The sequence below is a fragment of the Rutilus rutilus genome (genome assembly GCF_951802725.1).
Source record: "Rutilus rutilus genome assembly, chromosome: 22".
NCBI classification, from domain to species: Eukaryota; Metazoa; Chordata; class Actinopteri; order Cypriniformes; family Leuciscidae; genus Rutilus; species Rutilus rutilus.
Window position 1 is genome coordinate 7,282,614 of NC_140227.1, and position 15,223 is coordinate 7,297,836.

A 15,223-nucleotide genomic window follows, 5' to 3' on the forward strand; every position below is an offset into this window, starting at 1 on the left:
TGTGGGCGCCGGCGGTGCCGTCCCATGGAAACTGCGTTGGAAAGCTTGTGCTGTAAGTGAGTGCGTTTTGGTCGCTGGTCGAGGAGCTCACCCCGCGACCAGATGTGACGTGCCTCACTCAGCATCCAGGATTTGCATGCTGCCTGAATCCGTTTGTGCTTAAGATAGCATACAACCATTTCAGGCAGGATCATGGTCCCCTTCAAGCCGGCACGCAAGAGTATGTTAATTGTTTGTTTACTTTACCATTTTTTTTTTTACACGAAGTCTTATGAACCGCTTAAACAGTTATAGGTGACTAGAGATGTGTTGTATAATCTGCGCTATCTGAATACTCTCGTCTACTACTCGTCACTCTCAACGCTCTCAAGGCGGGCTTTGGAATATTCTCTCCCCAACGTGACGTAATGGAATGCATTGTGGCGGAAAGGAGAATCGTTGCAAACCGCTGTAAGATAGCCTACTTTTTCGTATTATATTGCGTTTTGTGATACCCAACAACATAAAATACAATGGATAACAGTTTAAATGTTTATTACCAACAAGTAAACTGCACAAATTCGATGAAAAAAAAAACCTGCAACATGGCCTTTAAGTTACATACAGTATATCATGTTGACAATCCTATCAAAGAACTTAACTTTCCGCAGTCTACCTATTTCTGCCCTGCATTTTTTTCCTTTTGTCCTATCTATTTCTGTCTTTTTTCCTTATGCCTGGTTCAGACTACATGATATTTGTGTCTGTTACGATAGTCACTGTGCCAGATTATGTGATATTGACTCCTAAATTCTTGTCGTGTCATGGACAAGAAACATGTCAGACAGTCATCGCTTGCCGTCTTTAACGATGTGTGTGATATAATCGAGAAGGTACAATTAAGTGACTGACTTCCAGAAACAGTAACGTAAACCGAAGCGATGTGTTAGCTTAATGCTAATTCACTGGGTTTCTGAAGCGCCTCTGCTATCGATCACCAACATTTATCTTTTTTCACTCAGTCGTGGTCGTCCCTCGGGGAAACATCATAAAGGCAGGAGTATTGTTGCCACAGCTCCACAAACCTTTCCTCCATTGCATAATTCCACCTAGCAGGACCGACAGCATTGTCTCGCTTTTGTTTCAACATGTTTGAAAGCTGTTTATGGAAGAGCTTCTGCAAAAAGAATTAAACATGCTAATCTTTCTGTCGTGAAGCGATGCAGATGTGGCGTCGGTTGTAGTCCACTATGTCACACTATACAAGATAAAACGAAGGATTCGTCAAGATGGAACGATGGTGTCTCAACGGCCATTGTTGTTTACAAATCACCATGACACCATGACAAAATCTGGCTGATATCGTGAAGTCTGAACCCGGCATAGGGTCGTCATCTCGCTTTGCCCTGTATTGCTGTTGCCTCTCTGCTGCTGACAGCTTCATACCTATTATTTCCTTAACCCTTTACCTGTCACCCCCCTTTTTGAGAATGGACATTAAAATGCACTATTCAATCTTAAATGGTTGTAATTCAAGAATGCTTTGGAGTATAGACCCAAGTTTGGTCTTGTTTTAAAGGGAAAAAATAGCACATTATTACTAAAGTGAAATCACTTCAAAAAATTAAAGTATGAAAAAGTTATGGAAGTTTAAATTTACATTAAATCAAATATAATTTATTTGTATATAAAATATATATTTTACAAAATATGTTTTACAAAAAAATTACTATAAAATCAAAGCCATATATCTAACCAAGTTGTGTTCCAAATTTGAAGTTGATATCACAAAAATTGAAGTTCCCATGAGATTTTGTTTAGGCGTATTACCAAAAATAGCCACCGGGTGCCATTGAATTCCATTGAATTTAACTGTATGCATTCTACCATAAAAAATGAATAAATTTCTGTCCAAATATCACTTCTGTCACAAAATATGAAACCTTGAGACTCAGACCTTTCTGACAATATGTGTTTTGTCAAGATTAGAAAATATTTTGATCATAAATTATGAAACATGATGACGCCCAAAAGGGAGGAGCCTGATAAAATAATTTACAGTACCGTTTCTATGGTAACACAATGTCCAATTTCAAAACAGTTTTCACAGGATAAATTCTGAGATCATAAGCTTTCAAATGATACCTAATTTATGATAACTACTAAAATGTGTGATGTAATAAAAAAGGAAATAAAAAAGATAATATTATATTTTAGAGGATAATATGTATATTATACTTTTTAGAGGATAATATTATTATTATTATTTATTTTTTTAGTGACAAATACTAGATTAAATGTTTTATTATGAACTTTTAGCATGAAAACCAAAGTTTCAATTATTAAAAGTGTGTGCGTTGACTTTTTGTGACAAACGCCAGAAACGCCTGTTATGATGTAGATTTTTTGAGGTGCGCTCTTGTCATAAATTCATCTATTTCTGTTCCTGCATAAAAAACAGTGCTGGAATATCTATTAAGGAGTCTTAGACCTTTCCAACAATATATAGTTTGTCATGATTAAATTAGGATTTAATTGTAATATAGTGAAGTAAATTTAGGTTGCCCGTATACGGGCAGGTGACTGGAATGATACAACAAATGTATCATTTACAGTAAAATGTCCTAGAATCCATAATAAATGTAAAATAATGCAAAATTTTAAATGTGATTGGGAACATTTGACTCTGTTACTCACTGTCAACTCTGTTATTATTAAACTTTTGAAACCAGTAACAGAGTTGACGAGAACAGAGTTGATATTTTTTTTGACATTTTTATTTTTATTTTGTATTATTAATTAAATTACAAATAATACAGAAAATGGCTTTTCTATGTAATTGTTTATATAACTTAAAAGAGGAAGCTAAAACAAATTCAAAATTAGACTTAATTATTTCATGATCATTCAAGTTGAATGTATGAATCAGGAGGCAAAGACAGACAATAATAGGCAGAGAGGGAGTCATTTAGTAAATATTTTCAATAAAAAATGTCCCTAAATATATATATATATATATATATATATACAGTATAAATAATTATTTTTAGTGATAGTGTAATATAATTTGTGTTATTGTTCAAAACTTCAATAAAGGTTTTTTCTTATTTATTTTTTTTATAACAGGTTTATCTGGGATACTCAAAATGCACCCCCAATTCTTGAATTACTCGTGTGTGTACTCAGTTTGGGAGCGTGTAGAGCACCTGGTGATGTAATGCACACTGGGCGTCACTGTATGGCGTCGCTCTGCATGCTCTTTATATCCGCCTCAGCGCGCACTCTCTCGTTCACTTCAGCCGGATACAAGCTGCATATGTGCCGCGACGCTGGACGTTTCGCTTTTTTGTTTGCTGTGAGACGGCCATATGTCTCAGTTTCACTCCGTCTCCATCTGTACCACCTTTATTGCTTCTGAACGATGCGGAGAGTGACTGAGCGAGTGTAAACTTGAAAGAGCTTTGCTTCTGCAAACACGCTGTTTTAATATACTGAGAGTTTAATTTGCCTATAATTTATAAACTTGAACGTAACGGGCAAGTGGTTCTCGGTTTCAGAACCACTGGCCGCTGGACAGCTCGTCTGACGTTGAGGAACTATATGAGACTGCAAACTTCGACAATTAATAATTCCTGACTTTGGACAGTAGACACAGAGCTTCTGCACTGATGGAGTGCTCGGCGCTGAGCAGGGAAGGTGCTGGTTTGGCCAAACCGCCTAAGCATCTTTGGAGGCAGCCCCGAACCCACATCCGAATCAAACAGCGGTATCACTCCGACAACGAGCGGTACCTGCGCTGTAACAAAACCACTGAGCAGCACCGCCCAGGGCTGAAAAAACCGAGAATGTCCTGGCCGTCTTCTTTTAACAAACGGTAATTCGTACTCTAAATATGTAAAATGTCACTTTGTAAGTGCAATAGGAAAGCTTCCTCATGTGAAATGACAACTTCCCCATGTGATTGTTGTCAATATCTCAGTAACTGTGAGGTTTTCAGTGAAACATTTAATTACAAAAATTGTAATTATCGTGTATTTTCGTTTTAAAAACCGCTATAATTACATATTATTTTTGTAAAGTTGAAATTCCAATTTCATCATATTTTTTAACTATATAATTTATTCATTTAATTATTAATTTAGTTAAATCTCCCAGCTCAAATCAGATAGAACTGTTCTCAGGATTAGAGTTTGCTCACAGATGTCCAGTCGGGGCAAGATGATACATTGATATTGATAAGTTGTCACAAACCTGTAGAATATTGTAATTTTATATAAATCATTAATATCTATTTTTGTTAGCCAAACTATGGTTTAACTATTTTGTTTGCAGTTGTTGTTTTTGTGTGTGTGTTTTTTTTTTTTACTAAAATGTTTCAGATCTGTTTTAAATTGAGCTAAAAATGCATATAAAAGCATATTACAAATGCAGACAGTATTCGTTTTTAGATGTTATTTTTAGTTTTATTCTCCAACCAGTGTCAATAAACAGCAGATTCTCAATGTGTCAACCCACCCCATAAAGTGTGATTACATGCCCCATCAGAACTGTCAGTGCATGTTTAATGTATTTTTTCATGGAATAAAATAAACCATGAGAAATATATTCACTGGAAATTGTGATAACAGGCCCTTGGTCTCCCCAACACAAAAAAGTGAAATCAGCATGTTGTACACACACCTATATATATATATAATTACAACAGTACATTTCATTTAAACCCCTTTCTGTTAAGCAACATTTCCACCAGTCACCCACACAGTGATGAATGAAAGCACAAGTTATGCACAACGTGGCCATGAGATGTTGCATTAAAAATATCTGATGGTAAGGCAGTGTATGGACAGTAAACTCTGATTGTTTGGCATTGAGTTTTGAATAGCACTGAATCACAGAGAGTTAGAAGTAGGTGTAAAGTGACTCAGCTCTGTTTTTACTTGTTTATTGAAGCATTTATTTTTCCAGATATTAATACTATCAAGCTTTGGGAGTTCTACGACATTCGTGTCCTCCACATTACACTTTCCTAAGTATGTGGATCGTCTCGGTTACGTATGTAACCCTCGTTCCCTGAAGGAGGGAACGGAGACGTAATCGAACGTACTGACTGATTGGGATCACGCTTAGGGAGCCTGTCATCTTCGAGTATTGATAAAACGAGCAAATGCACACACTGGCATGCGAGCTTAGCATCCACGCTCCGCCCCGCAGCGTGGGTATAAATACGGAAGTGGATGCACGCACCACTTGTTTTTTGCTGAGGAGCCGAGCGGAGCCCGGAGTCAGCGGTGGTCCAGCAATAGTGGCGACGGGACCACGTCTCCGTTCCCTCCCTCAGGGAACAAGGGTTACATACGTAACTGAGACGTTCCCTTTCAGTTCGGTCACTTTTGACATAGTCGGACGTACCGACTGATTGGGATCCCCATTAAAACGCCACTAGTTCTGCCACCTTCCAGTGCCTAGACAAACGCCTCCTGACCCCCCGCATTATTGAGGCGGAGATAGGACAGGGCTTAGGCCAGGGAAGTCACAGCTGCTCCGCAAGACCCACTCAGTCAGACTTGTTAACACTGGGAAAGCGTGCCTTTTCGTTGGAAACCCAGCCTTGCACAGGTTCCACCAGAGCATACGAGTGTTAGGCCTGGCCTCGGACGCTCCGCCAATTCCAATGCCTAAGGGTGTGGAGGAACTCAACAGGGTTCAGCTAAAGAGGAAATCTACTGGAGCAAGAATGGCGCACGTATCCAGTCCATAGGAGGGGAATGGCACAGCAAGCCGACACTTCGAACCGGGCATACAGTGAAACTGGCTTCATGTGAAGGGAGCCCACGGAAAGCAACCGGCTCGACACATAGGCTATTTTTCTAGCGAATGTGCTGGTGTCGCCCAGCCCGCAGCTCTAAAAACATCTGTTAGCGAGGCACCCTGTGTCAACGCCCAGGAAGGAGCTACACTCTCTCTTTGGAGAGGCTCACTACCCAGGTGGGCACGGTGCACCTTGGGTAAACATACCAAGATGATTGCAACCACTATCAAGTGGGCCAACCTCTGCTTGGAAAAAGCCTTCCCTTCTGCTGGTCTCCGTAACAGACAAGAGCTGGTCTGAGGTCCTGAGCCTTTGCATTCTGTCCTGTTATAACCGCAATGAGCGGAAGGGACAGAGAAAAGCCAGGGCTGGGTCTGCCTCTTCTGGGACAGCGCTTGCAGGCTCACCACCTGGTCCAGTTTTAACCCTCTGGGGTCTGAGGTGTTTTCTGGGCCCTGGAGGTGTTCTGACTTGCTCTGACATTTGTACTTATTGCTGTTACTTGTAACATTTTCATGGCTAAAATCTGATTACACTGTATTCAGCACAAACTCTGCTACAATAAAATGTCAGCAGCATGTATGTAAAAGTTTGTAGTTTTGAGATAATGACATTTATGCGTGGTTTGTGAAAAAAAAAAGTCACTGAAATAAGGTCATGAAACCCATACTGATTATTTCTTCACAAGACGTTTGGAAATTGTATCACGTAGCCTAGAATATTTGCTTCAAAACTATGTGAAAATTATCCTGCGTACTCATTCAGATAAAACAATATATTGATTTAAAAATTGTAAGACATGTTTTGTGTAAGAAAGCTTTATGCGAGGAGGCGTGAATCATCATGAATATTGATGTGTTTCACACCTGAGAAAGACAAATGCCCTCCCATAATGGCCCTATCAGGTGCTATCAGGCCCTATCATTATGAGGAACCTTGCACAAATAATGAGGAGAGATTTAAAAAAGAATGCTTTTTGGTTGTTTGAACACAACATAATCCAAAGGACAAAAAAAGCACATTATTGAGCACACTGATCTAAAGAGAGACTTGAACAGTGACATAACTTCGTGCCATTCCTGAAACATAGTACATACCTGTCATTTCCAAGGTGTTTGATTTTTCACTTTACCATGTTCATGTACAGAGACTCATGTGAATGTTGAAGTCAGCAGGACTCATCAGTGGCATCTGGTCCCTGTAAAAAGAAATAAAAAACGAAACAACTGTGAACATGCTAATATCAAGAGAAACTATAGGGCTGCACAATTTTGGGAATACATTTTAGATTTTTCTGGTTAAAATTGTGATTTAAAATCTGTATATATATATATATATATATAATGAACACCAGGTGTGTTGTGCCTTGTAGGCATATACGTATAGGGCTGCATAAAATAATAATAACAATAGCCTATAGCAGGGGTGCCCATGCTTTTCTGAATGGTGATCTACCTTTTAAGTGACTGGGTCAGAATGATCTACTACTCACATTACGTGTCTTTTTTAATGTACCAAAACGAACACACAGTGTCATATTGGCTGCTATTTTGCTTTAATGTTTCACACTTAAATCATTAGTAATTTATGATTGAGTTTAATTTCCCTACCAACACTAAAAATACAGTAACAACAGTAACATAGTCCACAATAGAAGCTACTAATCAACATGCATGTGATTTCATACACAGTGGCACTTACATTACATTTCCCATACAATTCAGTACATTTACATCAAAATCCACACATTGAAATGTAACTTTACCCATTCAGGTAGCACACACACACACACACACACACACACACACACACACACACACACACACACACACACACACACACTCACTCACTCACTCACTCACATTGAAATTTAACTTTTTTTTAACACTAGGATTTTCTTTTAACATACATACATATACAGTGGCATTTGGCCTACATTACACACTATATCACACTACAATTCACTGTTCAAACATTGAAACTTTCAGACAGTGAATTAACTTTATGTACAATAAGTTGTATATAGTCATTTTCTTGCATACACATGGCATGTTCACATCAGTGGTCAGTATCTTATTCAAATGATGACTTGCATTGGATGGAGTCCACTAGGGATGCATAGTCTGGGCAATAGCTACTGATAGCCAGTCTAAGACAGGCCTCCAAATGATCGTCGGTCAGGGTGGAGAGGTATTTGGATTTGATAAATTTCATATGTGAAAAGGTTGATTCGCAAAAGTAAGTAGACCCAAACATTGCAGTCAGTGATGTTGCACATTTTCTCATGTTGGGATACTTTTCTTCTGTGAGTAAACTCCAGAATTGTTTATGGGCCCTAGACTTCAAGTTAATATCCGCTTGCAGTGTCAAGATCTCATCCTCAACTTCAGCAGAACTGAGCTGAAACATTGTTGCGATTTTGGAAGCGAGGACATCGACCTCAGCATTCTCCCAAAAAGGGAAGCACATAAACGTGGCAACTGGCTTGAGTAGAGTGAAGTCTTGAAATCTCCTGTTAAAGTCTGACAGGACGGTGTCAATCTGTTCTGCATAACATGCACTGTCAATCTCCGTTAAGTCCTTCCCTTGATTATTCAGCTCAGATGCAAGGTTTCTAAAGTTCCCCAGATCATGGCGTTGGATCTTTGAAGAAAGCAGTTTAAGTTTTCCCTTGAAGGCGTTCACTGAGCTTATCATATTGATCACGGTTTTTTCTTTGCCCTGTAATTCCACGTTCAGCTCAACAAGTTCAGTTCAGCAAGTTCGCCAGATCAGTTAAAAACGGCAAATCAAGCAGCCAACGATCATCATTAAGTTGCGTGTATTCCGCATGTTTTTAGTCATGTAGGAACTGCTTTACCTCGGGAAGGAGATCGCGGAATCGTTGCAGGAATTTCCCCCTACTCAACCACCTTACGTCCGTGTGAAGCAGTAGGTCTGAGTGGTCGCTGCCAGCCTCCTCAAGATGCAAGCGGAACAGTCGTCTTTGAAGAGCTCTAGCACGGATAGAGCAGGCTACTTTGTTTGCTACGTCCATGATCTCTTTCATGTTCAACATTTTCGCACACAACGGTTGTTGGTGTATGATACAATGATAACTTAAAAAGTCAGGAAACGCTTCATCCTCTCGGCATTTGGCAACAAATCCATTAGAGCGGCCGATCATGGAAGGCGCACCGTCGGGACATTTTAGTCTGGCACCAGTTTGACTAGTTGCTACAATGTAAAGTTTATGCAACAATAACATGTTTACTATTATGAATGGACATGTCTTACCTTAAAAATCTTTCTCATCTTCAAATCGCGTTCATCTAATTCTTCTGAGGTAAATCCAAGGTAAACAGCACAGCTCAAACACAACGTGTCTTCCAAACTCGATGAAAAGCAGAGGAGAACTGAAGTCTCTGATTCTTTGTTTTTGAGGTAATGGGCGTTTACAGGTCTGCGTTTCTTCACTTGGACGATTTGCATGTCAATCGCTCGTGCGTGTATGGGTGTGGTCACATTAGAGTTAATGAGCATGCACTGAAGAAACTGTACATGTCGTTGCTTTCATATGGATTACTTAAACAGGGAATAACCATTGTTTAATATAATAAATATAATATTAATATAATATTGAATAACCAACGTCAGCCCTCGCTCCGACCCATCTTGCAGGAAAGAAAGCACAGAAGTGATCGAACACCTTCGGGGGTCTTCTTTGAGAAGAACACCACTCAACGAACAGGTTCCACTTCAGGTCGTAAGCAAGCCTCACTTTTTTAGAGGGTGCTCCCGCAGAAGTGATGGTATCTACGTTCATTTTGAGGTAGATCCCTGAACCTCCGCATCGAGACATGGAGTTTCCAGAGGTCTGGCGCAGGTGCCAACGGTGCCCCATCCCTAGCGGGAGCGGAGGCAGTGGCAGGGGGACGCCCTCGGCGATGAGCAGACGGAGGATCTGCCACCGGCGACGGGGTGTAGGCAGACGAGGATCCCCCGTCCAAGAGGCAGCAGCCGCCGGACACAGGTGCACCTGTGTCATGACAGACCGCTCCACTGGAGGGATTGCCTCGCAACCCTTCACCGCTCCTCCGTCAAGGGAAGTGAGGGGGGAGGAGCTACTCAGGCAGTTTCTGGCAGAGAAAGGTGCCGTCCACGACCTGGAAAGCTCTCCATGCACTTCGGGAAAGAAAGGCACTGGGGCGGCGGGCTGAGAACCAGCGCGGCCCGCCCCGAGAAACCAATCATCCAACCGAGACTGTTCGGGACATGGTGGAGGATTCCACGCGAGCCCGACAGCCTTGACGGCCCGTTTCAGCATAGCTGACATTTCTGGATCTGGCTCGGGCAACGTTACACTCCCAGAGGGAGATAACACAGCCGAGTCATCATCTCCAGAGGCCAGCTCACCCTCTGATGCTGCAATCGGCATCCTGTCCACTGGAGGGGCCCCGAATGAAACGGCAGGTCGTTCTATTACAGAGGGACCAGCACGCTCAACGGGGGGCTCCACCAGCTGCGGTGTGATATTGGAGTGAGGGGCCCACAGGGATTGGTTACCAGGCTGGGAAGCCATCACTATGATTCTCTGATCACCCATCCCACACGGCACCCTAGGGTGGGGCGGGGTAATGGGGACTCCACCTTCGCGAACGAAGGCGAGTCTCGATCTCAACACCGCGATAGTCATGTTCTCACAATGAAAACATGAACTATCCACAAAAGCTGCTTCAGCATGCTGTAATCCCAAACATGTAATGCAGTTTTACTTAGCTGTGGAATCTTTTGATAGGTTGTGCAAGATTTATGTGATTTTGTCTTTCTCTATCTGTTCTTGCATCAATGGTTATCAACATTAAAGGTGGTTGTCCACATTTTTTTGGCAAGTCTTCTTACCATAATTCAAACAAGTGAGAAAGAATTGAAGCAATTATTTAGATTTTTATAATAAGAATGAGTAGATGGTTTATAGCTTTATAACTCTTGGACCTTTATTTAAATGTATGTGGTATTCTTTGGAAAATTTGGCAATGATAGATATAATTTTTGAGTCTGTATGCAAAAGCATTGATAAAATAATGACTCACTTCGTGTTGGAATCTTCACTGCCAAGTTCATTATGGTTTTTCTAAAGAAGTGTCGAACACAAAAAGTTCAATATGTGAAAAAGACATTTAAAAAATGTTAACTATTCAGCAATATATGCAGCAAAAAACAGCATAGCTTCATGCAGGGCCGAGGCTTGGGTATGAGGAGCAGGTTGTACCTGTCTGCCCTCGTTTGAAATCCGTGGGGTGGGGAATGGGGGGGGTAGGTTCCCTAGGCAAGTTATAAAAAAATAAAAATGTGTCTATGTGTTTGCACTTTGGCCTCTAGGTGACACATGATTAAAAAAATATTTTTGCTAAATTGTAGATAAAATTGTTATCTGTCTGTGGTGCTAATGGGTTTGTAAAATCATCTCTAGCTTCAGCAGTTATTATATTTACTTGTTTTTAACTCTATATACAACAAAGTACAGATTTTTTTTGCTAACTCGTGGATTCCGTCCACCTCTTGCATCTGTTGTATCACTGTCTATAGACGTGCAGATGTCCTGGATGAAGCAGTCATTTACACATTGAAAAAAGATTATACTGCTGTCAGAGGGCTAATGGCGAGGATGTTTGAAGACAGATTTTAGTTGCTTTTGACTCAGAGGTAGTCTTGCCATCACATATGATAATAGAGATATACTTCGCTCCAAAACTGCTACAGAGAGCATTTCAAATCCAAAAGCTAGATACCCTGATAAATATTATTTTGGGGGCCAGAAAGACAGCTTTCCATATAATGTTTATGGTAAAAACAGAAAGCATTGTGACAGACTCAGTGGGAAAATATAAATCCAAGATGGTGGACAAAACCCCTTCAGACGGGATTAGTTTTCTGGGGGGACGTTAGAGAAATGCATGTTTCACAGACACATTTTGCGATTTTATCTGCCAGGTCAGTGTTTTTCTCAAAGAACCTTTGTGAAAATCCCCAGGGCAAATTAGCTACTGTTTTTCGCCAAACTCAACGGTCCTCTGAGAAATCTAATCCTGTCCAAATGCTAATGTCTGTGATTGCTGATTCTGTTGCTTCTCCTCATGTGTTTTTGACGTACCTGAGCTACCGTTTCCACACCAACCTTAGGCATGCTTTAATTTAATTTCAATATGGATGGTATCCGATGAAAAAATAATATACACAATCAATAAATAGAGACAAATCGCGGAAACTGTGAAGACTGCCCATTTTAATAGTCAGATAGGCCTACTTGTCGACATTTCTCTGCTCACTTAGGCAAGTTTATTATAAACAGCCGCTGCTAAAAACTTGTGAAGTTTACTTAAATAGGGTTTTATAATCAATTTATTAATCAATAATATTAACAAATTATAAATTAAAAGACATATATGTCATACGTGATGCATGCAAGCACAGCATATGATCTTCTGTAACGGCCACGTCTAGAAAACACACACTCCCACCTCTGTATTAAACACAGAGATGTTAGTCCAGACCGATTCGGTACATGAAATCACAGACGTCGAGTGGAAAGAATTGTAACTCGAACGTCGTTTAGAAAACTAGTCCCGTCCGAATAGGGCTAAAGTGAGAGAAATGTTGAATATGCTTATGTTTAATTTTAAGAGCCAACATAAATAGTCCCAAGCACCCTTCCAGTTAAGCATGAACTATTTTACCCAATATTTGCATGCACTGTGAATTGTATGCTTATTTCAGTATCTTGTTGGTAGCAGTATTGGAATCAAGAGTCAAAAATAAGGTTTTGAGATCCCATCCCATTTAGGATATTGCCTTTTGGCAGAAACATGCACATTCATAACCCAACGCAAATACGCATTGCATTCTTAAAATAGGGAAGCTATGGTTGGAATTAGTGTAAATGTATTTTTATGGTCAGTTTTCTCTTTCTAGTCAACTACTGTCATAGTGAAGTATAAGTTTTATTCTTGCTGAGCAAATTAGTTAAAGTTAACGTTTATAGCCATTTACCTAAATTAAAGACTTACCTGAAATAAAGAGCTTTGTTACGCCAAGCCCAACACAAGAGCATGGTCACAGGTTGTTACAGGCAAAGGAGAGATTTGAGGTGACCTAAATGCTTTATGGGTCTAAATTAATCTAAATGCTTTATTAACTCTTTCCCCACCAGTGTTTTCTTAAAAAGTTGCCAGCAGCACTAGCATTTTTGATTATATTCACAACACTTGAATGCGAGTAAATTTCATAGAAAAATAAAATGCCAACAAAAAGCTGAGAAAATTGCATTTTTTGTCAATGACTTTGTCCGAATCGATTTCAGACCGATGATCAAAACATTGATTGAGTAGATCTGAGTGCATCAACACCCTCAAAGCTTGCACCCTCCTTCCGTAACGTTAGGCATTTAAATACTGTTGAATGTTTGATGATCACGTTAGCTAACTTGTGCGTAAGCAAATTCTATCCTCTCCCTCTGGTTTACGCAGATCTCCTTGGCATGTTTTGGATCTGGAAATGCTGAACTATTTCAGAAGAATAAGAACCTGCCATATAACTGCCAGCTCACAGCCCAAAAACATGGATTGTCAGAAAGAATCTTCAATGATGGGAAAAAAAGTTAAACAAAACTAAAAACAAACATGCAGGAGTAAAGCAAACCAACCTTAACATTGAAAATAATGGACCAAGAACTGAAAGAACCAGGGGGTATATATACAAAGGACAAAATGAAGAAATAGAAATACATAATGTCCTCACATTGACAGATCAAGGAAAACATCTTGGAACGCTACATGCTGGAAGGACCTTGTGAAGTAATCCCAGAAGGTCCTCTTTGTTTAGGTTTCAAACATATTTTTAGAAAAAAGAGATCTAAAGGCACTTCTTCCAGTCCAAAAAAGTTCAAAAGTCTTTATTCACATCATGGCTCACATATTATAAACATTAAAAACAACTAAAACACTGCATATGGATGTATCAATGAAAATAGTCCTACTATGGCCAAAGCCTCAGGCTTTGAGTGCCGCCAAAAACACACAGACTATTCCAGCTTTTTCAGATACCGGTCACTGCTCACAGCTCGATTGAGAGGAAACATAACAAAACTCAACATAATTGTTTTTTTTGTTTTTTTTTTAAAGAATGATCCTTACTGCAGGCAGTTTCAAAGTTCTCTCTCCACTTAGATTCATTTTATTCTATTTCTGTCATAAGTGCTGTGAACAAGAATAGTTGAAGTGGTATTGACATTCAGAGAACTTGAATGGTGTTTGAAGTTACTGATTATGAATGATTATTAATCAAACTGGGTCAAATCAACCCAGCTACATTACCTAACAGTCTCAAATCAGCATTTGTGTTGAAAGAATAACCTTTTTTTTTTAAATGTAGGTTTTAGAAGAGAAATGCTCTTGATTTAAAGGAACACTTCGACTTTTTGGGACTTTAGCTTATTCACCACCCAGAGTTAGATAAGTCCATACATATCTTTTTCAACTCCGTGCGTGCTTTAAGTCTGTTTGACGCACCCACCGCTAGCCTAGCTTAGCACAAAGACTGGATGTAAATGGCTACAGCTAGCATACTAATCCCAATAAGTGACAAAATAACGCCAACATTTTCCTATTTACATGTTGTGATTTGTATAGTCACAGTGTGTACAAATAACAAGGTAATATGAGACACAGACATTTTTTAAATGTTTAAATACTGGGAACTATTTTCTCAGAAGGCGAAGCACTGCTACTTGGGCGGAGTGATGAGCGCAGCACCCGAGAAGCGCCGTTCCGTCAACAAAACCAATGTGACTAGCTAGTAGCGAACGTGATTCGTGATCATGGCTGACTTTGATGAATTGTCAGAGGATTTTTATTTGGTATCAAACCAAGATCCAGAACCATATCGTTTTGAACCAGAATACACAGACGAGGAGTTACAAACTTTGGAAGCTGATAGACAAGATGCCGAACAGACTGAGGTCGAGGGGAGAATCAGAACGGGAGTAGCCTACTATTTCACAAACAAGGTCACTGTTTATCAAAAATAAAAACTGCCCATCCCACCCTCCAATTCATTAGCAAGTTGAAGGCTTCAGTCCTGAAAGTTACCTTTAGCGCCGCTTATTTGTTACTGGGGCGATAGAGCGCATTTGTGACAACACAATACTAACATTACAGGGGATACATGGACCCCGGGAACAACTGTAATAGTAGTGAGCACCCTATTCATGTAATAGTGTCACGAAGGTTACATTACATCTAACGTTAGCTAATGGCACTGTAATAGTAGGCTAGTCATCTAAAAACATAACGGAACACTTACCGCAGCCGCAGGTGATCCACTTTGTCCTGTATTTACTATCGATGGGATGGCCGTAACGTTATCCTTCAGCACACGTTTCATGCTCCGTGTGGCAAA

General features: G+C 40.0%; 1 protein-coding gene across 2 annotated transcripts in view; it reads left to right on the forward strand.

The window, feature by feature from the left end:
* Window positions 1-15,223, forward strand: part of pde4cb (phosphodiesterase 4C, cAMP-specific b) — a 120,626-nt gene that overhangs the window by 30,339 nt on the left and 75,064 nt on the right. Inside the window, exon 1 of one of the 2 annotated variants that reach the window (XM_084395552.1) lies at window positions 3,526-3,853. The exons of the other annotated variant lie outside the window; for it this stretch is intronic. Coding sequence (XP_084251678.1) covers window positions 3,648-3,853 — 206 coding nt within the window. The 5' untranslated portion in view covers window positions 3,526-3,647. Of the gene's footprint in view, window positions 1-3,525; window positions 3,854-15,223 lie in introns of those variants that run through there. 2 annotated transcript variants of the gene reach the window in all.